Below are 27,178 nucleotides of genomic sequence, written 5' to 3'. Positions count from 1 at the left end.
TTTCCTGCATTCTTCATTGCTTTTATCTATGTTGCAGGGATGTCACTAGGTCTATAATCAGAAAATGTGTAGGATCTGGGGAAGAAGCCCTTTGGGGGATCCATGGATGATTCAAATCTGGAGTTTTTTTCAAACATTTAACTACCCAAAATGCCATCAAATTAACATTTTCAAATGCAATCAACTAAAAGTGTCAAATAAGTGACATTTTTGGGCCATTGCAATGTTCACTAAAATACTTTGATGGAAAAGGTCAATTTTTTTCCTTCATGACAAAAACAGTTGAACTTCTGACCGAGTGACATTCCTTATGGTGAAATGTAAGGATTGGTAATGATAAACAACTAATGGAATAGATGCTGTGCTGAATTTTGACAAGGAGCCTAATAGGATAAATAAGATTTACTCAAAGATGAATACCCCCCCCCCCCCCAACAACAACAACCAAAAAAACAGTATCAGAGTAGATCAGGAAAATGGGAGAAACTGCAAATGGAGAGAAAGAGAAGTAAAAAAAGAAGGAAAAATAATGCCTTGATATATATTTTGAAGTTTATCACAGTTCTGAATGCAAATCAAACACAAATGAATAAAAAAGGAAAAAAATAAACCAGAATTTGTTTTGGGATTGATATAAGGATGTAGATTTATTTTTGCTTGAGAAACAGTCACAATATAACTACAAACTATATGATAGCCAATAAACAAAGGAATATACACTGCGAAAAGGATACAAAAACAATAACGATTACAATAACACAAATGGTCTTTCAGATATTCAAATATCGAAATGCACAAGAAAGTAAATATCCAAATAATTCTTTGAATTTTCCATTCAATTTGTCCTAATTCACTAGTACACTATAAATAATTCAGAAGAAGAATATTTCATAACTCTGGCAAAGTGATAAGTTTTCTAATTTTGATGATTTATATAACAAAATGTTTGCCATATCACTGATCTATATCCCTGTCGAGGGATTATTTTGGATCAATAGCAACTCTTGATAACATGACGCTCTGGTTCCGATTCATATTTATATGCTAAAAATATACTTTTGTTGCGGATTAGCAGCAATTTACAATACCAGACTTAAAAATGTTTGTTGAACACAAAGTGAAATGCAATTATTGTGACACTTACATGCATGCCTTGTTAAATTCACTTCCAAAATTATTGGCACAGAGCCACTGACAATTCACAACAGCAAATTTGTCTGTTTGCTCTAAATTCCATGTACATGTACATCTGTACTTCTATACATATGGATGGAGTATTAAACATTTCATAACATCCCAATATAAGTTTTAGCTTCACAGACCATTTTTTCCTTTAATACAATGCATGCTTATACATACATCATTTAATAGATTAACAGAACTCGATCTTGCATCTTATTCCATTCTGTTAGATATTTACTTTACAAAACGTAATAAACCGTCGGATGAGAATGACATTACATGAAGAAATATGAAGAGACTTTGGTAATGATATGTCTTCTCACTAATAAAAGTTGGATGTTAACGTTTGCAAAAATCAATTTAAATTCTATCCTCCCATACAAAGTAAGAAAACCAAACTTGCAGACTACTTACACTACTGATCTCATTGCGAAGCACTGTCATTCAATTACTTCTTAAAAGACAATTATAGATCAATCAATTGCTAGCGATTGTTTTCATAAAAAACAAATCTATCCCTATTTCCCATTCAAAGCCCAGATTCACATGATCATGAGGAAGAAAATAAGTTCTAATTCTCAGTTTTACTTTTCAATTGTAAATGTTCATCTATTTATTTCTCCTTTTACTCCTCACAAATGGAGTAGTACAATTCCTAATGTTTAAATACCAAACTTTCTCAAGGAATGATACACATGAATTATTTTGTCACTAGGTAAATACTTTCCTGAGTTATGATCATTTTTTTTAATTGATTTATTTAATTGGTAAAATATTGATATTTCTTTTTAGATTCAACAAGTTCAAGACTAAATGAGACAAAGATTTCAACAAATTGTCTTACATATCAGATATTATATATTTCTAATGAATTTCATACATTTCAAACCAGGGTTTACAGGAATAATGTTAATAATGAAATATGATGGGCATTTTCTTCTATTTTTCACCAAGTATACTGGATTCACAAACAAATCACCTGGATTATCAATGCAATAGTATATCAGACAACGAAATATAAATGTCCACCTAACAAGAAAAAACTTATTTTCAATCTTATCAATGAAATATAACGAGACAGAACATGAACATGAATTAAAGTCACTGGTGACATGATTTTGTTCTAACATTTCGTTTCATTTTTTTTTACATTCCGTTGTTCATGCCTTGAGATAACCAGAGATATCCAGCTACAAAACACGACATATTATTGGTCTCATAAAATGACAATTTGACATTAAGAGAAGCGTTACCTACTGGAATCAGCTAGGCCCTGTAACACAAATCTTTATCATATAACAGTTTTTAATTGCATTGACCACAATGAATGCACAAATAAATGATAAAATTCAAATGTATGATCAATAGCTAAATCTTGTGTTACCTGGGGCCTATAACACAGATCTTAGCAACCATTATAGGACATTTTAATTGCATTGACTATAATGTATATACAATCATTCATCACTAACCTCTGTATTCCAGCAAAGCCTAAAGGGAATTACAGAAACAGTTTCATACATTTTCTCATATTCAAAATACAATACAGGTCAAAATCTGGACTGGATGGATGGCTTCATGACTAACACTCCCATCGTTTTAACATAAGAAAAAAAAAAAGAGGCCCAAAACAAGGAATAAAAGGAGGAAAAATATCAGTGGTGGTTACTCTCCTATGGAAGGGTGATTGAATGCCCGATCCGCAAATTTTGGCATTTCTTGCCAAGTATCGGAAAGAAGGAACTGGCAAGATTCAGTAAGGAGATGAAGACGACGATTGGCTGTAATCACAGAGAATCGTTGAAGGTTTAAGGTCACTATGATGGCAAAAAAGTTATTGAACTATTACACCTGTGACTTCACATTGTTAAAAAAACACCCAATTATTATATTAATTTAGCTCAATCCAACAACTGACAAGTCATATTTAAAGTTTAATTTTTATTAATTGCTCAAAAAATAATCATAGTTTACATCTCAGTTTGGGTGCTTCTTTTCAGGACTATTTTTGGTTTTCAACATACAAAAAAATACTTGGTGTACCATGAAGTCTCTATAGCTGATGCTAATATCTTGTTTAACATTTTTTTTTTTTTCAAACTGTTAATATTTTTTCTCCTTAATTTAGATACAAGGGGAAATTTCTGAAAATTGGTAAGAATTAATGAGATATTAAGGGTAAAATTTTAATGATAAATGTATTAAAGAAATTCATGTAAAAATTAAGAAGATAATGATTTGGATATTGTCATGTTTAATGTTAGGGAAACTGAGCAGTTGCGTCATTATTAAGCTTGTTGAGTTGAATTTATAATATTAAGAGGTATGGAAATTTCTTTTACAATTTTCAAAGAAAAATATTTTTTTTTAAATCACTAACGAATATTTTTTTGAATTATATGTTGCACTTTCATTTTTTTTTATATGTAGCAATGATTTCTGACAAGATGGAACGAATACAAGAGCATTTAGGGCAATTTCATCCGAAATAGGATGCCTCAGAATCCCACAAATTGAAATAGAGCCTCTTCAATTGAGTAGAATGTGAATTTACTGCAATTTACTGTATGCAATGTCATAGATTTGAGCAGGCGGAAGAGCAAGATTAATGATAATGAACTAGTAATAATATGCTAAATTTATATAGCACTTAATACTATGTTTCTAAGCGCTGCATACTATTACCCCCATCTTAAGCACGGTTACCCTGATCAGGTGCTCAAGCATTCAAGGAATCCCTTCCTATCAGGTATCCATATACTACACCTGGGTGGAGAGTGGCAAATGTAGATACACAACTTGCCAAAGGAAGCAAGTGCTGCGGGGGGATTCAAACCCCGGACCTTGTGGTTCAAAGTCTGGAGGCTTATCCAGTGAGCCACAACACCTCTTCTTAGATTAGCCTCTGTAAATGAAAAGGTCGATGTTTTCACCATCTTAAAAAGATGAAAAACTATGACACATCAACCAAATGAGCTGAGCAAGTTTATGGGGGCAAGTTGGGTGCAAAAGAGCACTGACAGACATCATTGATTGCCTACATTATGTCCTTCTGCTTCTAAAATGATTATCTGTGATTACAGCCTACAGGAGAGTAACCAGCCACCACAGAATAAAATGTGAATGAAATGAATGTTAGTAAATAAAAAACACTCTATATCGATGGGAGTTAATGAGCTAACCTGCTCTGTCAGGCAGCTATATGCAATACAAATGCTGTAAAACCAGATGTTCTAGAAAAAGTGTTAGCAATTAGTAAATTTTGTGGCACCAATCTGTCAAAAAATTGCAATGAATGTGGTTTAAGTTGGTCTCCAATGAAGAAACATCTCAGGGTGATTCACCTACATCTATAATCAACTATAAGTCAAATAATTTTTTTTTTCCATTTGATTATACTAGAACTTCTGTTTTCTGTAAATCACCCCTTGTATCAAATGCTACATAGATAACTTTGGAGTAGTTATCAACCTTGCACTCTTTTAAACAAGCTCAAGTTAAATTTTACCAGCACCAAAAAATGGAAGAAGCATATTGCTTGGAGTTGCAGATCATACATCACATAGGATGTATTTTTGTACAGAAGCTGATGTGTGGCATTGATGAATGACATTGACACCAATTCAAAAGCATGAATAATGATGAGTCACTAAATGAACAATACATATGCCCAGGATATTTATTTTTTTTCAAGAAGGCCAGCTTTTGAACAACTCACTCCATATCCACTTCATGAAAAAACAATTGTTATGAACATTTTAGTTTCTATAGCAGCCTTTAAACAACTCGCTCCATGTTGGCACTCATTTTTGTTTAACATTTTGATGTCACTAAACCACTCATAACTCATTTCACACTATGAAGCAGTTTATACATACCTTTAGCTCTATAAAAGAGTAGTCGCATTACATGCCATTTACATTGAATCAATATATGAAGTTAGAGTCAACATCACAGAATGAAATGTGGAATACAAACCAAATTCAAAGCATTTATGAAAGATTATCTGGTTTTACAGCATTGATAATCCTGCCAGTCCCTTAATCCGAAACTTGGACAAGAAATCAAGAAATCAAATTTGCAGATTGAGCATTCAATCAATAGAAATAGATATTTGAAAAAAAAAATTGAAATCTAGCCCTACCAGATCCATAAATTTTGCCACAATAAAATTTTCCTCGTAAAATACTAATCAGAACATAGGGATTCGCACATGCAGCTACATTGTACATAAACATTAAACTACATTTCTTTGTGCTTAATACCCAGGTAAAATAAAACAATTCAGGACTGAAATCCCTCATTCACAAATATCATACCTCTTCTACAGCAGCACAATGATGAAAATAAAATTACACCCTTCCCATGTCTCATATCATTCCAACTATTTCTTAAATTACTTTCAGTTTCTTTTGCTCTTTTGAAGATATCCCTACTTGGAACTTCCATGGAATGATCAGAGAATTTGATATTTAGTACAATTTACCTAACAGCAATAACAAAACACTACATCAAAATCAATCTTACTTATTGGTGTATAATGCATGTCATATTCACTATTATTTAAAACGTTAGCTTTGCAACATAACTCATGCAACCAATACTTTTCTGACAGATTTCTTGCACCTAGCAAGTCTTGATGGGAAAACAAGAATTGGCCGATAAGAACTGAAACCAATATTCCTATTAACTACCATTATTTATAGGTTAAGATCAAAGCATCCTTAAAAGAGTCTATTTCTTATTTCATGTTTAATGTTTGATGGTTTGGTAAACAGGTCAAGATGCAAAGCAAATTTGTCAAAAATAAATCTATTGGTACATATTCAATGACACCCCTCCCCTTCATCAATTAAAAAGAATATTTAGTCAGATTAAAGGATCATGATACACACAATTGTGTTGCTCCATTTAAATTTTCTCACAAAGAAAGAATCATGTATCATAATTTGAAGAAAATAAAAATTAACTGTGACTTTTTTTACTTCAGTAATTTAATTTTGCTAGTAAGGATGGCTTCTAAATGCATCCCATAATGATAAGAGGCAGTGACCCTATTTGACCCATGGCATGAATATTCATAAACCTCTAACATCATATCATTGCTGGAGACGGATAAAGGCATTTACAGGTGCCCTCAACTGGAAGGAAACACAATTTAAATGACTAAGAGAGGAAGGGATCCATGTAAAGAAATTCTAATCCTGTCAGAAAGAGAGTGACCCCTCTCCGACAACAAGCTCTCACAACAACACGGTGGCTTCGTTGCATCACGCAGGTCATGACCTCGTTTCATAGAGACCATTCCTACTGATGTAGCGAACCCACTTGATGACGTCATGGTCACTGTAGTTGAGTTTAGGTTCAAAGACTTTCAGGTAGCGTACCTTCAGACCAGAAGCGGCAAACGGGACCTGAAGGATAACATGATGGTCATTACTTTAGGCTTCATGAGACACTTCTAATTGAAAAATTAAAAACTTTGAGAGATACTTCATATGGCAAAAATTGACAAAATTCATCAAATTCAAGCACTAAAAGATTGCACGATACAGTAAAACCTCTCTTTGTTAACACTAAAATAAGGATAAAAATGTAGTTTAAAAAAAAACCATCACATTTCTTGGGTCACAATCTTTGTATATCACATGCCAAGATCTATAAATAAAATTCCCAAAGTGATTTGTGCTTTAAGGAAATAATAGCTGAGGGTATGAATAGTTGTGTTAGGTGTACTGCTCTGAGAAAAAATTGTATTGATGCATAAATGTAAATATCTTTTGAGTTACACTTTCAGTATTTAACTTTACCATGCATTTCTAAAATTTGAGTTGATTGAATGTGAATTTAATTCCCTGCCCTGGGTAAACTGAGGCAAATGAGAGGTGTATTAAATAAAATTTACCTCAAAGCTCATGGAGATTGGTGGACGAGCCCATTTCTTCTTATCTGATGTTGGGAGAAGTTCAATCTCGGCACTGATCTGAGATTCCTTCATGCCACTCATCCTCTTAATTCTAAACAGATTGTAAAATCAAAAGAGAATTAGATGATGAAAAACTAATGAGGAAGAGAAAGAGGGGGAGGATGATGATGGTAATAATGATGATAGAGATGTTACTGATATTGAAAATTAAATATTGTAATAATTATCAGAAAGAAAAAATAACACATCAATAAGAACAAAACAAAGAGATTGCTCAAGAATAAGCCATTATATTGGCATTAAACAGGTTACAAAATATTTTTAGTTGGACTCACTTCCATACAATAGCATTCTCGCTGGACTTATACTTGGCCTTTCCTTTCATACAGATGACCTGGACGCCGCTGGTGTTAAGGGGTGTTGGGATACGTACCTGTTAATAAAAACCATAATACTTTGATATCTAATTCAAATCAATCATTGGTTGAATGATGATTCCTTCACATTGACACCAAGTTTTTCTTTTCTTCTTCTATCCACTTTTTCTATAACACTCCACATGGTGTACCGTAAACCACATCAGCGATTGTACATGCCACCATGCAAACCTTCAAACAACATCCAAGTTTTCAATAGTTTCAAAACTTTTCAACTTGACAATAATGAGGGATAAATAATTTCAAACACATTTTAAAATTATATGTTGATTTGTAGACTATGTATGGAATACATGATTTCCCAGTGCAAATCAAGAGTTTCTTATTAACATTAATCATTCTTGCATTTAAACTCAACAGAGTTAAAGCTGTCATGAATATCATGGGTATGCCTTAGAATCTACAGTACTTGTTTCATCTCAGTTACATATAACATTATAACAACATGGTTTGACTGATATTTAAAATGATTAAGGTGTACTCATTTGTATATTTCAAACATGGTGATATCAACATTTTTCTTAAATATTTAATCAGGTTTTTTTTTCTTATTTATTTCTTTGTTTTCAAATTAACATGTATTATTGTTTTTGGATGGAAATAGTTGGCAACACTATATCAGTAAAAAATCACATTAAATCAATTGCTTTTAATCAGTAAAAGTAAGGATACATTAATGAATCTATAGACTTTGTATTGGATTTTGTACATAAAATCCTGGGGTTTTTTAAAGCAATTTTAGGTCTGATATGCACAAAATATTGCACAACTTTGGAACCATGAACCCCGCCATAAATCTGGTCTTAAAAGTTTCCCCAAAGTCATGAAACTTCGCAGAACGATCTTTTCGCGTAACACATTCAACACAAAAAGGGACAGGCTTAAAGAAAACAAAGCCAAATTGTGATGTCATTAACAAGATACAAACATACCTCAATTTTCTGTCCCAGTATCGTGGGTTTGAAGTTAGATTTCAACACAACCTTGACCTCCATCTTTGTCCTTCCTACCTCTCTGACTAATGGTATAACCCTGAAGGGTAAGCTAATATCCTTAGTCGTTCTATACCTGTTGGGAGAAACCAGTTAGAAATATTGGTCCCTCTATCTTTGTCCTTCCTACCTCTCTGACTAATGGTATAACCCTTCAGTGGTTCTACACCAGTTGGGAAAATTCAATCAGAAAATTAGGTTTCACATTGCACCTGATTTTGCAATGTCTTAAAATTTCAATCCTGATTTAATATTTTACCCATTTGATACATACTTCACATTTATATATCACTGGCAGTAGGAGAAAATCTAAATCTCTGAAATCACAAGAAATATTGAAGCTTGAAAAGAAAAGTTTTTTGGAGCTTTTATTCAATCAACTACCAGAGGTGATAGACTACAGGTCTGTTTTATAATAATTGGTGATTGGAAAACAAACAACAAATAATATCTCAGTCAGACCGCAGGTCCCTATGTTAATGAGCAAAAAGGCCAGATTCATCCAAATCATCTCGTGGCTGAATCCTCCTTGCAAAATCTCATGATTCATGAGATTTTCTTTCTCTAAGAATTTACCTGTTTTAACCTCAAGTCAAATGAAATATCAATGCACCATCAGATATAGTAAATGTTACTCTTTCATATTGGTCATTTATTTTGTATACAATATTTTGATAAATAGGTGAATTTCTGGCCTGTAAATGCGCCTCAAAACTGAATTTTCTTCATCTGTTTTCTTTTGCAAATTGTGCAAAACTTTTTATTTTGAGCCTCAATGATATCTATATCACCATAAAGCTGAACTTCTGTACTTTCTCACAATGTCACTCTTGATATGCGGCACCTTTTGATCGGGTCCAGATCACACTTTTCCCACCAAGGTACAAGACGAGATTTCTGAAATTTTGGAGTAGCATGAAATCCAGAGTTCTGATTGGCTGAATAAGGTTCACAAAACAACAGGCGCGGGTAATTTAAGGAGATTACCACATGGGGAGTGTGACCAGAGCTGCCAAGTTGTATTTTGCATTTTCAGTATTCTTATCCCCCAAAATCAGTATTTTGAAGAAAAAAATCATTATTTTTACCGTGTGAGCTAAATATGCAGACCTGCCAACCTCTGGGAATGAAAAACTGTATTCTGTGATAAAAAAAACTGTATTTTTCCCCAAAAAAGTGTATTTCATAATAAAATGCTTGGCGCACTCGCTCATCGCGGCGCTCAAGCTGCATGCAAGCTAATGCGCACTGCTCTTGCAGATGAAAAAAAAAACATTTAAACATGTGTATATCTTCACCCTGGTTTTAACAAAATGATTGAAAAAAAAAACAAGTTACCTGAAATTACATTGATCTAATAACCATTGTTATCACTTGTATGAAACAAGCCACTTTTTGGGGACCTGCCTACTGACTGATCTCACTGGTTATAACTGGGTGGACCTTAGATCATGCACTGTAGAATGCAGTAATATTTAAATTGTCATATATCATTCCTCACAATTCATATATACATCAAAATAACATGTTACTCGTCACCTGTTGCAATGTATAGCAAGTGATGATAACATCTAAATGACATGTTACTGGTAACCTGTTGCAATGTACAGCAAGTGATGATAACATCTAAATGACATGTTACTGGTAACCTGTTGCAATGTACAGCAAGTGATGATAACATCTAAATGACATGTTACTCGTCACCAGTTGCAATGTACAGCAAGTGATGATAACATCTAAATGGCATGTTACTCGTCACCTGTTGCAATGTATAGCAAGTGATGATAACATCTAAATGACATGTTACTCGTCACCTGTTGCAATGTACAGCAAGTGATGATAACATCTAAATGACATGTTACTCGTCACCTGTTGCAATGTATAGCAAGTGATGATAACATCTAAATGACATGTTACTCGTCACCTGTTGCAATGTATCGCAAGTGATGATAACATCAAAATGACATGTTACTGGTCACCTGTTGCAATGTACAGCAAGTGATGATAACATCAAAATAACATGTTACTGGTCACCTGTTGCAATGTATAGCAAGTGATGATAACATCAAAATAACATGTTACTGGTCACCTGTTGCAATGTATAGCAAGTGATGATAACATCTAAATAACATGTTACTGGTCACCTGTTGCAATGTACAGCAAGTGATGATAACATCTAAATGACATGTTACTCGTCACCTGTTGCAATGTATAGCAAGTGATGATAACATCTAAATGACATGTTACTCGTCACCTGTTGCAATTTACAGCAAGTGATGATAACATCTAAATGACATGTTACTGATCATCACTTGCAATTGATAGCATTATCCATTCCTCATGGTGTTAAAAGATATGTTACCTTAATAAGATCCAACCTGGGGACCGTTTCATGAAAGTTGTCAGCACTGACAAGATATCTTCCTCTGACAGTTACCATAGTAACAGTCAGAGGCCAGAGCTTCTTAGCCAATCAAAACCAAGGATTTTACTGAAATAGTCAGCACTGACAATTTAGTCAGTGCTGACAACTTTCATGAAACGCCCCCCTGGTATAATCACCTATCATAAAATGGGAAATGTTTCATTTTCAAGTAGTCTCTTTAAAGATGTGAAGTCTTAGTGGATACTTACTTCATGAGTTCAAATTGCCCATCAGGAGGTATGAAACTAATACTACGTTCTGATTCAAACTTGCTGAGCTTAACACACTGATGGAATGTGCAATCATCAATGGCAATGGACGATTTGCTGAAGGATGAACATAGAGAAAGACAAGAAATCAAGAGTTTACAGGTTTTATACTGCCGAAAAGTAAAACAAAAACAAAGTATGGGAAATTATGGAATATAGTAAAAACACTGATGAAAACGTTCGAATACACCAACCTGAAACTAAAAAAAAATATCACTGAAGGTGATTAATACCCCTGCCCTATGGCAATACCATGGTAATACAGTTTCCCCAAAACATTTAGAAAATGAATCTTGCATGTCTTTACCCCAAGATGAATATTTATGCCAACTTTCATGAGCACTGGCTAAAAACTGGGGAAGTAGTTTGATCCACAAGTTTTCCTGGATTTGGGGCCACAATGGGATGAATGGGTACCCGGTAGGAAGAAATTCCTTGAATGCTTTGAGCGCCTAGGCAGCCCAGCTAAAGCCGGGGTAATAATAATCGCAGGGCCCGCTGGGAGAACAGTTTTCGGAACTGAAGCGGCTTCCCTGGGTAAATATACCTGTATTATTATTATTATTATTATTATTATTATTAAAATATGAAATGAAAAATGAAAATGTCTATTTTATTGTTCAAAATGAAATCTGAAACAGAATTACTCAAAAAATTTGTTTTGCCCAATTGATCATGGGCCCAGCAGGCACTGTGCAGTACTAAATTGATGTAGCTCCCTCCCTTACATCGTTGAATTCCAAACAAGGAAACAGCAACTCCCATCTTTTTACATCTTTTGGTAGGAATCGGTTGGGGCTTGAACTCCCGACCTCCCGGTTGTGAGAGCCAACACACCAGTAATATGTGGTTACCATGGCAACACAATTTCTGACAAAATGCAAAAAAAAAATGTCTTGCACATCTTTTTTGCTAGGCCTACATGTGTGCCAAATTCATGAGAATTGGTTGAAAACTGATGAAGTTTAAAATTAAATCACAATATTTTTACCCAATTTTCACCACATATGTTGAAACTATGGCAACACAATTTCCGACGCAAAAATGTGTCTTGCACATACAACCATATGCTGATTCCTACATACCCCCTTCGAAATTGTGACTACACAAGCTATGTCATTGATTCTTGACTACATGGTTGGGTTTATCACCTATTTGTATTGTAGACATTTATAAAACAAATAATGTACAGGTTTAAGTTCATAATATTAGTGATGATACTGACATATCAAACAGTTTGCATGCTCATATTTTTTTGAATTTTTGTTATGCATAATGACTCATACTAAGTTAGGTTACAGTTAATTGATGACTTATTACTGCTCAGAATTTTTGCAGTATTTCTTCATTTTAGCTTCAATATCGCTGCATTTAATTTTGCTCAATGTTCATTTTTTAATTTGCTCTTAATAAGTGCAAGAAAAAAAAACAAGTGGAGCCCCTCTGGCAGTCTCGCCTGCATTACACGATTCGATATAGCAGCAGTGCTGACTTTGAAAACTACAATACAGAAATTATTCACAAAAACATGAATCATATGATGATATAAACCTGAATGACATTTGACCTTGACCATGTAACCTTAGACTTGTCAGTGATACCTGATAACCCTCATGTCCACATTTCATAAATTATATCCATTCATGAATTCATCATGCATAAATTATCTCAGCACGAACAGATGAGTTAAACTCGAACTAGGATCAAAATAAACTTCAAATTAATGGCAAATAGGCATCATAATTACACAATAGGTCTCATTTTGGGGGAATATAAATCAAGTAAGTAGTAGATAAGTTAGACATTACTGTTTATTTTGTTGATTGTGTGTACCAAACGAAATGGCCGCATTTCTTTCCTTCGATCACACTGTCAATTTTTTTTTCGATGCACTGATTTTGCAAAATCTGCACCGGTGCTCGATGACATCGATCGAACACTAATTTTGAAAATCGATTCGCTTTTTGACTCGGGCAATAGTAATAACACTTAGATACATGTAGAGCATCTGGATTGTTGTTGTACTACATGTATTGCACGTATCCACGAGTACTTTGCATCACCTCAAACTCATCCTCACATGTGAATTATTTGCAAACCTTGAGCTATTCATGGATAGTAAAATGTTAAAGGAGAATGAAACCCTTGAAACCAGCTGAATCCATATCAAAGGGAAAAATCAAAGAAACATATTGTTGAAAGTTTGAGGAAGATTGAATGAATAATAAGAATGTTATGAGCATTTGAATATTGAGATCACTAATGCCATGTAGTTCCTCCCATTGGCAATGCGACCAAGATCTGTGATGTCACAAACGTACAACTCCCTCATTACTTTAGTACTTATTTCACTTATATTCTCACTTTTATAGAGTCTATCACAAGGTGAGGTGTTCTCTTTATGAGAGGACAACATTATATCATTGATGAATCGTTTGTCATATGATAAGAATGAGCAAAAAGAGATGTTTTGGGGTATATTTTCAGTGTTCAAAAGGGGAGAGTTGTTCATCTGTGACATCATAGATCTTGGTCGCATTGCCAATTGGAGGATCTCCATAGCATTAGTGATCTCGACATTCAAATGCTCATAACTCTTCTATTGCTAGTCCTATTTTACTATTAAAAACTTTTGTTGATCTTATTCTTTGATTTTTCTGCTTTCACAAAAGCTAACTTGCTCCAAGAGTTTCATTCTCCTTTAAGAGGTGATTTCTACCTTTTTGCTGGATCATCTCCCTTCCCTTGTCTGTCAAGTGTGATCTTGTCATTCATGCCAAACTTACACTCTGGCATTCCACTTAGATAACTCTTCATCACAACACGACCTGCAACATGAGCGCTTAATACTTGACCTGAAAGAAAAAAATCATTAAATGATTTATGAGTTGAAGGTTAATGCCTGGGAAGCGATTCATCAAGAAATGTTCTCTAATTTGGAAAATGAAGAAAAAAAGAAGAAAATTGTTCAAGGAAAATGAAGATGAAAAAAAAAAAGGATGGGTCGTAAAACTAAGTTCATAATGATCCCCCATTATTTCACTAATAAAAAAAAAATGTGACATGCATCTTTACGTTAAAACCACCCCCCCCCCCACATTAAACAACCATTTATCATCCAATATCACATACCAGCCAACTTGTAACAGTGAGACAAATGGAAAGATAGGGGCTGAAAACATGGAAAGATAGAGGGCTAAAAACATGGAAAGATAGAGGGCTAAAAACATGGAAAGATAGAGGGCTAAAAACATGGAAAGATAGAGGGCTAAAAACATGGAAAGATAGAGGGCTTAAAACATGGAAAGATAGAGGGCTAAAAACATGGAAAGATAGGGGCTGAAAACACGGAAAGATAGAGGGCTAAAAACATGGAAAGATAGAGGGCTAAAAACATGGAAAGATAGAGGGCTAAAAACATGGAAAGATAGAGGGCTAAAAACATGGAAAGATAGAGGGCTGAAAACATGGAAAGATAGAGGGCTGAAAACATGGAAAGATAGAGGGCTAAAAACATGGAAAGATAGAGGGCTAAAAACATGGAAAGATAGAGGGCTAAAAACATGGAAAGATAGAGGGCTAAAAACATGGAAAGATAGAGGGCTAAAAACATGGAAAGATAGAGGGCTAAAAACATGGAAAGATAGAGGGCTAAAAACATGGAAAGATAGAGGGCTAAAAAACATGGAAAGATAGAGGGCTAAAAACATGGAAAGATAGAGGGCTAAAAACATGGAAAGATAGAGGGCTTAAAACATGGAAAGATAGAGGGCTAAAAAACATGGAAAGATAGAGGGCTAAAAAACATGGAAAGATAGAGGGCTAAAAGAGCAACACTGAATTATATGAGCCTAAGTGAGTCTAACTGAAATTATCGCGTTTACAAGAAAAAGTTAACAGACAAACGGACACCGAGCATGATACCATAATACGTCCCGTCTAGGACGGGCGTATAAAAAGAGTTAAAATGAAAATACACTAGAAAATTGATAAGCCTCCTATTTCGAACAAATCTGCTAGAAATATGATATTACATTCCTACCTTGTGGGGACATGAGTAGATTGACATCCTCTAGCACATCAAGAAATAGTTCATTCCGACGATACTTAATACCTTCTCGCCTCCATCCAATCTGTCCCGTTACTTGATTGGTGATCTGTGCTTGCTCCTCTTTGCTCTATGGGTAACACAAATATTTGTGATCAAGTGATCATTTCAAATAATTATTGTGATTGGCTGATAACGGGTATTACAGAGCAACAAGGACACACAACAATAATGTTAATTTGTCATTGCCATTTTGCGACTAAATGTATATGTTAGTGTCTTGGGTCCAAGGTATTTTAATTCAATTCAATTAATTCATTTTCAGATAATGCAATATAAAATGCACAAAAGATATATCGTAAATGGGTAGCACCTCTTGAAGCTTTTGCTTGTCGAAAAAAAAAATTATAACATAACATAAACAAGTTGGATACATTATTAACAAGTCAACATAAGACAACTGATAATACAAATATGAATTCTGTTTATAACATAAAACAGGCCTGGTATCCCAAACATTCGTAATCAAATATACATTTCCGATTGATTGATAATATCTGAGCAACATTTGTTTGACTATAGCCATTGGAGCTTTACCTCAAGCTCAAAAGGGGGGTGTTATTATCAATGAGCCATTCATTATACTGATGGCTTCATGGAAAGTGAGGCTTAAAGTCATGCATTTCTGTTAAAACAAGTTTAGCTTACCGATGACTTGACTCCTTGTTGTGTGATATAAGTCTTTAGGATTCCTGTGTCTGTGTTCTGTGGATAGCCATAGTCAAGGATTTCTGAGGAAAATGCAACAAAATGGTCATTATCATTTTTTGGCCAAAGAAATACGAGACAAAATTACACATGAATGTTATTGTCAAAATACAGTATACATTGGCCTTCGAAATGCAAAGGGCAGAAAACATCTAATAGGCCTGTATGATGAGAAAAACCTTTGCTATTCCACAATCATTGAAAAATTTAGCTTTTTGGGTAAGCTTTCACTTGCTAGGCTTCAAGCTTCGTCAGACCTTCATCGTAGCTGGCGCTATTTTTGATGTAGCACAACAGAGTATGGGATTGTACGTAGAGGTGAATTGTCCCAAGTCTCTATTCATACTCCATCGTGCTGCATCATCAACAGCGCCAGCTATGACAAAAGACTTGCAGCCTAACAAGTGAAGCTTATAAAGCAAGTGGAGCGCCTCTGGCAGTCTCACCTGCATCACGCGATTCAATATAGCAGCAGTGCTGACTTCGAAAACTACTACAAAATAATTATTCACAAAAAACACAAGTCATATAATGATACAATACTATGTTCATTGACAAGTGACATTTGCCCTTGATTATGCGACCCAAGACTTATACTTGATTACCCCTATATCCACATTCTATAGACTATATCTCTAAACTTTGAAAGTTATGATAGCAATCTAATAATTACCTCCAAAATGGACAAAGTTCATTGACCTTAAATGACCTTTGACTTTGGTCATGTGACCTGAAGCTCACATGAGATGTTCAGTGATACTTGATTACTCTTATGTCCAAGTTTTATGAACTAGACCAATACACTTACAGAGTTATGATGGTAATTCAACAAATACCCCCAACATGGCCAAAGTTCATTGACCTTTGACCTTAGTCATGTGACCTGAAACTCCCACAGGATGTTCAGCGATACTTGATTACTTTTATGTCCAAGTTTTATGAATCAGATCCATAAACTTTCAAAGTTATGATGGTAATTCAACAGGTACCCCCAACTTGGCCAAAGTTCATTGACCCTAAATGACCTTGGTCTGTCTTGGTCATGTGACTTAAAACTCAGGCAAGATGTTCAGTAATATTTGATTACCCTTATGGCAAAGTTTCATGAACTAGGTCAAAATATTTTCTCTAAGGGTGTGTTTATGCTTCCATTGCGAGGACAGAATCAGCGTTTTCAAACGTCGATTCAAAACGCCGATCGTAAACGTGGTTCTGGGAGTGCTGTTTATGCTTAACTTTTCAGAGGCGAAATCACGATCTCCAGCTGGCTTCGCATCATAATTTTTGTTGAGCAGGAAAGCGAGGTCAAATTGGGCGCGCCCTTTTTCGAAAGTTTTTTTTTTCCGAGTGTTGCTATGGGGAAGGTACGTCGACTGTTATATAAACATTAAAAAATTTCCAATATTTTAGTCATTGCATGGAGCTTCTTGATATAGCCATATAATTTCCACCATGGTGAGGATAATAGTAAAAAAAAAATCAAGAATATTAAAAATAATAAAATATCTATTTGTTTATGCTACTGGGGCATCTGGCGATGTCTCCTCATTATAACTCATGTTCCAGGGTTTTTTGTGTAAATCCCATAACGTTCATCGTGATGACAAATTGGAAGAGTAATACTAGTAATAGTACTAAGTTACACATGCAAAACAAGGGAGATGAGAGGTAATTCCGTGGAGGTAACATGGAGCAATGGAGCAATGCGACTGTATTTGCCACTGATCAGTGGTATTTGCTCACAGATTTTCAACTCACCGGAAGCATGTACCAAATGACGTCATTTAAACACGTTTACGATCGTGGTTCTGTTTATACTTCCCCAGAAAGCCTGATTCTGGTCAAACGACGTTTACAAATGCACCTTTTTGTGAGTTTACGATCGGCGGTTTGAAACAGCGTTTAAATGAAAGTAAGCATGGACGCAACCGTGTTTTGGACTAATAACGTTTGGAAACGCTGATTCTGGCCTGAAAAGTGGAAGCATAAACACGGCCTAAGTTATGACATTTCAAAAACTTAACCTTAGGTTAAGATTTTGATGTTAATTCCCACACACGGTATAAGTTCATTGACCCTAAATGACCTTTGACCTTGGTCATGTGACCTGAAACCTTCGGTTAAGATTTGATGTTGATGCCGTCGCCGGAAAAGCGAGTCTTACTCTGCTATGCAGGTGAGACAAAAACAGGTAAAATTTTTCTTGATTGTGGGATAAAGAATGTATTTCTCATGTCTACACATCAATCAGATGAACCTTTTCAGCAAGGCCTGTATGATGTTCCAAGTAGCTGACAATCAACACTCAAAAGATGGAGTTATGCACTTAACACATACATGTACATGTAACTTCCAAAACTAAGGGGAATAGAGTACCAAACTATTATAATCTATATTACTGGAAGTAAACTGGGCACAGTTGGAATTACTGAATAAAATTCATTTTCTTCTTGACAGAGCTGGGTGTGTTTCAGAAAGAGTATTTATAGTTATGCTGAGGTCTAAAGTTTGCCAAACATTGTACTGCCGAACCAAACACAAATGCTTGGTTCTGAGGTTGGGCTTAAAAATGTCAGGCTCATTGATTTTGCAAACAATGAAGACATATTTTTAAAAAATAGTTTGGTAGCTGCGCATCCCCCGATTATGATCTGAACAATGCATTATCCACTACACACAACTGAGAATTTAAGTGTGATTTTTATTCAGACTTGCTTCTTACCATCTAAGAGCTCATAAATGAGAACAAAGTTGTTCTTAATGTTATCCTCCGTGACCTTGCCAAAGTATGAAGTCATGACCTCCATAAGCTTGGCCAGAAACTCAAAGACCATTGGTGCGTTCACATTCTGCTTGGTCACGGCTGCCACCCAGATATTTCCCCGCTTGATGTGAAAGAAGCTGGTTCGTGCCATATTGGTGACGGGGGAACGCACCTGCTGGCGCGCATGGATCACGTTCACACGGAACGCATCCACCGCATTTCGCCTGTAAAGGGAAGGAAAAGACCAAGGGTAAAATAATGATGGAATGCTAAGTAATGTTTTGAGAAAAGATCATCTCTTACATGTGAACAAGTTGCTTTTTCTATTGTTCAAAATAATAATATACTTCACATCTTGCAGAGTGAGTTTCCTCACACCCCCATTCTTTTATCTATGGTGAAATGTGAGGAATAGCAATCAAAAGACACACTTGAGGAATTGTACAGGACATGACATCAAAATCTAAAGTTTATAGTATTTAATCCGTTCATGCTGACTTTATCCAGATGCATGTAACATTCAGTTTCATACACAATCAAATTACACAAGACAATGCACTTGCTTTTGGAAAAATATGGTGAACGGGGAAACTGCACTCATGTGTTGCATAACAGACAAAACATTGTGGCATTTCCTTTATGCTGGAATTGCCTATTAGCAGGGTTTATATGAAAGAGATTACAATTACCCTTTGGATGAGGTACTTACATGTAGTGTATGTGACTATTACTATTTTGATGTTCAACATATTTTTTTGTGTAACACACCTAAATATAATAATCACTAACCACAGATCATCATGAGACAAAATTATATGAATTTAAATTGTGGGAAAGGTGAATTAAATTTCCATAAATGATGAGCTCCTTTAACATCAATTAAGAGCATGATGCTATCCAAAATTTGAGATGCAAGGCTTGTTGTCATCCCAGACACAGGAGCATTTTAAAAACTTGGGAACCTCATACTCACCCTATGTCATCCCGAAAGACTCGAGATATCAGGACCTCCCCCTTGTGGTTGTAAATAAACAGACCTCCTAACATCTTAGACTAGCTCATTGTCCTGATTTAAAAGAAAAAAAAAATAAAGAAATGAATGAATTATGAATAACAGTTGATCATGACAGCTACATGTACAGGTTGTGAAATAATTATTAGACTTGGGGAAAAATTTTAGCTCCCATATGGTTAAATCGTATGGGAGCTTAAATATTTCCCAAATTGTACATGTATGTGCATCTCAAAAAAAAGGAAACATGTCTTCAGAAGGTTTCATAATCAATAAATATGTTTAGTTCCTAAAATGACAACAAGGAGAGTGAAATCTCTTCGATTTGAGACCTAATACTTCATAAGTTCACTCATTGTAGATCTACTCAGGCATGTAAATGTAAGAAACAAATTCCACAGAAATTCATGACGTATTCAGCACTTTGAATGTGGACACAAACAGAAAGACAAGAAAATAAACTTAATCCACTCTCAAGAACAGATAAAAATTCAACAAAATACAAAAGATAATGTATTTGCAACTGAGCCATCCATTCATTCTTATATGGAGCCCCGTAAAGTTGTTTTTAGAGAGACAGAATATCAGACAAGTAGATACAAGAAGGTGAAAGTTTGAACAATATCTAACAAACAATAAGTTAAGAATTTTTACAAGTTGTAAAAATTGTTAAAGGGATGGTCCGGGCTGAAAATATTTATATTTTAATACATAGAGTAGAATTCACTGAGCAAAATGCCAACAATTTCATCAAAATCGGATAACAAATAATAAAGTTATTAAAGTTTAAAATTTAGCAATATTTTGTGAAAACAGTCGTCATGAATATTCATTAGGTGGGCTGATGATGTCACATCCCCACTTTCCGTTTTCTTATGTTATTACATAAAATCATATTTTTTTCATTATTTCATACTTGTGTGAATAATATTTCTCCCTTATAATAAAATAAGTTGAAGCAATAAATATCTAATGCACTAAATCAGTTGTCAATCAAATTTTTCTTGTTCTTGGAGGAAAAAATTGAATAAACCTATTTTCATATAATAAAATACAAAAGAACAAGTGGGGATGTGACATCATCAGCCCACCTAATGAATATTCATGACGACTGTTTTCATAAAATATTGCTAAACTTTAAAATTCAATAACTTTGTTATTTGTTATCCGATTTTGATGAAATTTTTGGCATTTTGCTTAGTGAATTCTACTCTATTTATTAAGCTATAAATACTTTCAGCCCGGACCATCCCTTTAAGCGCTATACCTATGGAGACTTCAAATATGCCGTATTGGTGAAGTCATAAAGATGAAAGGCAAGGACTACTCTGCCTTCTCTCAACCAACATTTTATAACTAAGGCTGCATTCCAAAATACACCAAGATAAATATAAAAGACTCAAAAGGAAAACTAAAAAGATTACAACACCACTGTGATCTCTTGGCATTGTGGCGTGCGCCTGTAGCCCAAGATACATATGGAAGATACAAACTGATGGAGAGTTTTGAGCCCTTGTCATGTCTATCAGATGGTGAAACAAAGCCAGGTCGGTCCCAGTGCTTCATGCGTGGTGTAATTCTAAAAATATCAGCAAGCGCTTGGCGCTCTCATTAGATGGCTATGGTGAGATATGTATGCTCTTTGTGAATTCATAAAAAATAGTCCCTAAAAGTCAAGTCCACACCCAATTTTTTTTTATTAGAATCAATAGAGAAAAATCAAACAAGCATAATGCTGAAAATTTCATCATAATCGGATGTAAAATAAAAAATTATTATATTTTAAAGTTTCACAAAATGGTTACGTGTATATGCACATCACAGTGATATGCAAATGAGAGGTGATGATGTCCCTCATTATTTCTTTTGTTTTTTGTTTGAATTATACAAAATTTCATTTTTTATAGATTCGACAATAAGGACCAACTTGACTGAACCATAAAATGCTAAAACAATGGTAATTCCACATGTTCAGTGAGGAGAAAACTGTTTTACAGGACAATGAGGAGCAAATAAGAATATTGGAAAAAGTTTCATATGCACCCCCCACCAAAAATAACAAGACTTCCGATTTGTTCACTTCAGATTTTTCTATCATTTTTTAAATGTTGCTTACCTTAGTTGGGACTCGAACTCACCTCATTTAATCTGCAGTCAAGACCTCTTCCCACTTTGCTAGCGAGAAGCGCTGATACCGGAATGGGAATTTTAACAATTATCAGCCGATAGTTCAATTAGTCTGGACTCACAGACCCTTTACTGACTAAATAAACCAATGTCTATGGACATTCTGTCAAATTTGACAGAATAAAGCCATATTTTGGTATGTATTTCCACTCCCCCATCATATATGTTCTATAATAGGGCTACATATATTATTCTAAACCTTATCCATGTTTTTATTTCCAATTTTAGTGGGGAGTGCATATGGGACTCTTATATATCATATTTCATATAATAAAATACATAATAGTAAGTGGGTAACGTCATCAGTCCCCTCATTTGCATACCGACCAGGATGTGAATATATTTTTTTTAATGAATTAAGCGAAACTTGAAAATGTCATAACTTTCTTATTTTACATCTAATTTTGATGAAATTTTCAGCATTATGCTTGTTTGATTTTTCTTTTATTCAAATCAACGTTTTGTTGGGGTGGACTTGTCCTTTAATAATCATCTCTCATTGAAATACATCTGTAAAAACCTCACAACACACACTGCATATCCCGATATGCGTGCTGTAGCCTTGGCGAAAAACAAAGAAAACCAGATGGCGACGTAAACATCGTGGCAAGTTTTCCCCATCTTTTCATTTTTATGATATTATTCGACCGATGCAAGTATTTCACGATTCATGATATTTATCGGCCGATGCAATTTATTTTTTAATTTAAATTGGCAGCTACATGTATACACGCGTGTGGTTTCTAGGTATCGATAACAAAGACATCAAGATGGCGACAAAAAAAGACTGGATAAGTCAACGCTCGTGCTCTTAATTATTTTTCATATTTACTACTATCTATTGAATAAAATATACAAACATATTAAATTTGGGGGGTAAATATTGTTTTGGCCCATGTACGTTAGTTTGGGCTCAAAATCCAAAGCAAAACGTGTGATTTAGGTCTAGTTTCACCATGGGAAAACCTACGGTGTGTAGAGACCAATGGCTAACCGAACCCACCCATGGGTTCATATCATCTCGCATGCGAAGGAATATCAGTCATATGCACGCGACACACACGACACATCCAAAATATACTGGGCTTTTGCCCACATAAAATATCACGCATAATCTGGTATTTCACATTCTGCTATGACACTTACCGAATCATTTAGATCCTTCCGTGACTTCTCCTTGAAGTTTCTTTTAAAAAATGTGTATGTTTTCTTGATCTTTAGTGAAGATTTCACGGAGATACAAATTGGTCAGCGTGGATATCAATTTTCGCCTAAAGAGGGCGCGCGATTTATATTCATATCAAAGACACGACAAGGGAAAGACTAGGCACCTACACTATTTTACACGCAAATCTACGCAAGGCATTACGCGAAGTCCGTGAAGTGTCCAATCTTTTCATTGTATAGACTTTGGTATACCGTATTATTGACGTTCGTTAAAGCTTGTACTGCTGGTTTCGTTCCAGGCATGTGTATTTTTTTCAATTTTTTTTATTAGTCATCGTTGTAAATTAATTGCAAAAAGTGTTATCATCGCCATTAGTAATCTTGAATTATGTTTTTGAAGGTATTTCATTTATTGGTGCCCATAATTAGTAAATTAATCATAAGAATTGCGCATCCAAAGAATTTAGACACAGTTATAAAATTACCAAGGAGCTGAATCAAGGTTGTGAAATTTATTAGCGCCACCAACGGGCTTCCTTGTATTTCCGTAGAAGAGACAAACGAAGTCACTTGCTAGGCCGAGATAAGCGAAATTTGCTCTTTTTGTAATGAAATTATTTCCAAATCGTATGTATAATTTTTTTATGTATTGCTACTTACCGAAAAGAGCCCCGGTGCGTAGCGAGAAGGAGTTTCGGCAAATATTACTTCAGCAATGAAGTGATGTTTGCCGACTACTTCGAAATCTAGGGTCAAACACGGTCCCTTGTACGAGGTTAGTGTATATACTAACCTCGTATTAGTGTGAGTGAACCGAACCAGGCTTCATGGAGAGTACATGTAAGCCTACGTACAGTAGGCCTAGATACTTTTTTACTCTCCAGAACTTGGCCTCCAGCCTCCACTGCTCCAGCTCAGGCGAAGTATGCACACGTTAGTGAATAATTTTTACTCTCTAGTCTCTAGGAGCCTTCTGGCTAATTCTAAAAACAGAGTTAGCCCTTGTTGTAAGTAGGGGGGAAAATACGCATTTCGCACTGCATCGTAATCCAGGGGCCTGTTACATGAAAGGGTCTTTCGTAGAACCATTCTACGTAAGAACGAGATATCGCTCAACTGTTTCACAAAGCCGATTTGGGCGATACGAAGAATGGTCCTTGGAAAGACACCTCCAGACATGTCCTACGTAGGCATGATCTTCTTTGCACACCGCCCGCCACCGTCGGCATTGAGAGAAAATTCGTTTACGGCAACCCACACTGACATATCACCTTTAAACATTTTTTGGGGTTGCACACTGATGCATTTTATCTGGGATGGTGCCAAGTTATTTTTTATATGGGGGCTAGTTGTCATCGATTTCAGGTCGTCTTTTTGCACGGCAAGATGACCAAAAACAGATGTCATTTTAACTTCTCCGGGCATTATGTCCGGGGTAATGTAGGCCCAAATATTTTTTTTAATATGTTTTCTTTTATTCTCCGTCCTATATCCCCACACCATTTCCATTAAATTTTTTTTTGAAATATCGAAATGGGCGGCACTATCTCTCTGACCCCTCATGCTTTCTCATTATAGATAATTAAACAACATGAAAACAAAAGAAATTATGTAAGGTAAAAAAAACGTGTTCATAACATTCAGCAAAAAAAAAACGATACAAAACTAAAATGTTAAACATGGTAAATCATTCATTTATTTTTATTTCATTTTCATTATAATAATATTTTTTGCTGAGATTAATTCTAATCAATGAAAATTAATTGTCGGATTTGGGCTAACTTGACTGTGAAACAGTGAAACAAAGCAAAAAATCAGCAGTAACAAAATAGCTAATTGAATTTAAGATACAGATTAGGCATTTAGCTTACGAGTCCATCACAATTATTACAAATGAAGATAAGCTAGTTCATTAAAGAAAAGATTATGGAAAGTCCATACGAAGAGGCACTTTTTAAATCGTAGGGTAGGCCCTTTCGGCCCCTATGTAATGTTAAAGCAATAATGTAGACTCTACTCCTCAACTTTGAAATGTTGAACATATAAAATTTTTATAGTTAAACCTTATATTCTTATATAAGCTTCCATAAACTTTGAAATATCAACTTTAAAGATGACCAACGTTTATGATCATTGTAATATTTAGCATTATTTCTGTAAATAGTATTTTTTCCATTGCAGATTGCACACCTTTTCTATGTTTTAATTGTTATTGCAAAGCACTCCATGCACTTGGACATGTTTGCAGCAATTTTCATATTTTCCTTGTCTTCGGTTACTCATCATGCAACCGAGGTATGTTTATACTCTAAACACTCACATTTGTATTTCTTGCGTTATATCTGACAAATAAAATAAATAAATTAGATTTTTCACAGCCACAGGCAGCCTCTCATATTTTTCTTTTTAGTCTCATACAATCAGACACTGTTGATTTTGTTTACTCCATTCAAACCCTATTTTTACCTCAACGGATAACATATTAACGCATAATTTGCAAAATCATCATTATACATAATATGTACCGTACTACCGGTATTCTATAAAGAATCAGTAGGCCTAGGCCTATATTGAACTAATAAAATGTCGAAATTACTTAGTTAAATAAATTTTTAGGTCGGACAAGGGTCTCTTTCGTTGAAATATCAACGAAAGGTGTCTCTAAAAGGACACCGTGTTCTACATAAGGGAAATAATGAAAATTTCGATTTTATCCAGTTATGTTTGTGAATCTTGAAAGTTTTTTCTCTTTTTACCCCATAAAGATTAAAGTACGCTCCATACATCAATTCTACAATCAGTAATAAATAAAACATTATTGATCCCCTTTTATTGAAATATATGATTTTATAAAAAGTCGTCATTCCGAAATAAAAGGTTCAGGTGACGATGAAGACTAAATATTTTTCCGATACTATCGATATCAAACGATGTCGCGGACTTGAAAGACAAAATTGCCTTCGTGAAACGGCAAGCGCTGATTTGTCGCCAATCTTCCTATCTTGGGAGAATGGTCCTAGGACGTTCCTACGTATCGCTCATCTCGTCATGCAACAGGCCCCAGATCCAAATATGATTCAACTACCCTGAAATACACATTACAATTCTTCCGCGTACGGTATTCATTCTGCCACAGACAGTGCCAGAATTATGCGGACGGGCACGGTACAGAGAACAGAAAGTTACTCAATTGTAAATTCAGCAAATTCTTTTCCAAATAACACACTTTAATACATATCATACATTAACAGGAATGTTGGGATACGTTTCACTAAACAAGAAAATAAATATAAATAAGTCAAAATTGTGTTTTAAAAGAAGAACACACCCACCTTTCTACCTTCACACGGCCCGGCTCTGTATCAATTCCTGTATAATGCATGCAATTAAGGCAGCGGAAGTACAGTTGGGCGGATCATGCAGTTGACATAAAATGGTCATAGATGGCGCTAAAAGAACGATCATCGTAGGTACATTGGCTCCTCAAAGAATAATGATATGAGCAGATATTTCTTTTATTCATAAAGAAAAAATAAAAATAAAAATAGATTTTAATTCGTCATGAGGACGAATTAGGTGGTCTGTCATCATTCTCCATAGAGCTAAGTAATTTCGAATAAATATCTCTATAATCATAATCATCACCATCATTATCATTATCACTAACATTATCACCCCATTATCACTTACATTAATCATGCTTTACTCATCCTTAATTTTGCCTTATTTAAACTACAGGATTCTTATTTGGGGTACCCATCAATATTTATCAGATAAATTGTTACTTTTGCAAAAGAAAGCACTTCGTATTATTTACAGTACAGCTTTCCGTTCTCATAGGGACCCACTTTTTCTAGAAAGTAAACTGTTGAAAGTCAAAGACCTGCATTTACTACAGTTAGGGCACTTCATGTATATAATAATAATACACTTCCCCATATTTTTTATGCCATGTTCCTACCCCACGAAAGTAAAGTCATTAAAGTAAGAAATTGATAATT

The 27,178-nt window shown here is 34.8% G+C and overlaps 1 protein-coding gene across 1 annotated transcript; it reads right to left on the bottom strand.

The window, feature by feature from the left end:
* Positions 1–616: 616 nt before the first annotated feature.
* On the bottom strand, positions 617–26,622 carry LOC129276382 (AP-2 complex subunit mu). Its single transcript, XM_054912760.2, has 11 exons — positions 26,510–26,622; positions 19,785–19,877; positions 18,770–19,035; positions 15,988–16,070; positions 15,274–15,409; positions 13,951–14,086; positions 11,172–11,288; positions 8,478–8,613; positions 7,444–7,541; positions 7,088–7,199; positions 617–6,596 (listed from the first exon to the last, which is right to left on the bottom strand). The coding sequence occupies exons 2-11, from the start codon at positions 19,856–19,858 to the stop codon at positions 6,462–6,464; spliced, it is 1,293 nt and encodes a 430-aa protein (XP_054768735.1). The 5' UTR covers positions 19,859–19,877; positions 26,510–26,622; the 3' UTR covers positions 617–6,461.
* Positions 26,623–27,178: the final 556 nt, after the last annotated feature.

Source organism: Lytechinus pictus, chromosome 14, assembly GCF_037042905.1.
Source record: "Lytechinus pictus isolate F3 Inbred chromosome 14, Lp3.0, whole genome shotgun sequence".
Lineage (NCBI taxonomy): Eukaryota > Metazoa > Echinodermata > Echinoidea > Temnopleuroida > Toxopneustidae > Lytechinus > Lytechinus pictus.
The sequence above is the reverse complement of the archived record's forward strand: the minus strand, read 5'-3'. Positions and strand labels throughout refer to the sequence as shown.

Coding starts and splice junctions, on each gene's coding strand:
- LOC129276382 (XM_054912760.2), bottom strand. CDS start 19,858: ATGTTAGGAGGTCTGTTTATTTACAACCACAAGGGGGAGGTCCTGATA. Junction 14,087..15,273: donor TCTACTCATGTCCCCACAAG/GTAGGAATGTAA, acceptor TTTTTCTTTCAG/GTCAAGTATTAAGCGCTCAT. Junction 7,542..8,477: donor TACTGGGACAGAAAATTGAG/GTATGTTTGTAT, acceptor TTTTATTAACAG/GTACGTATCCCAACACCCCT.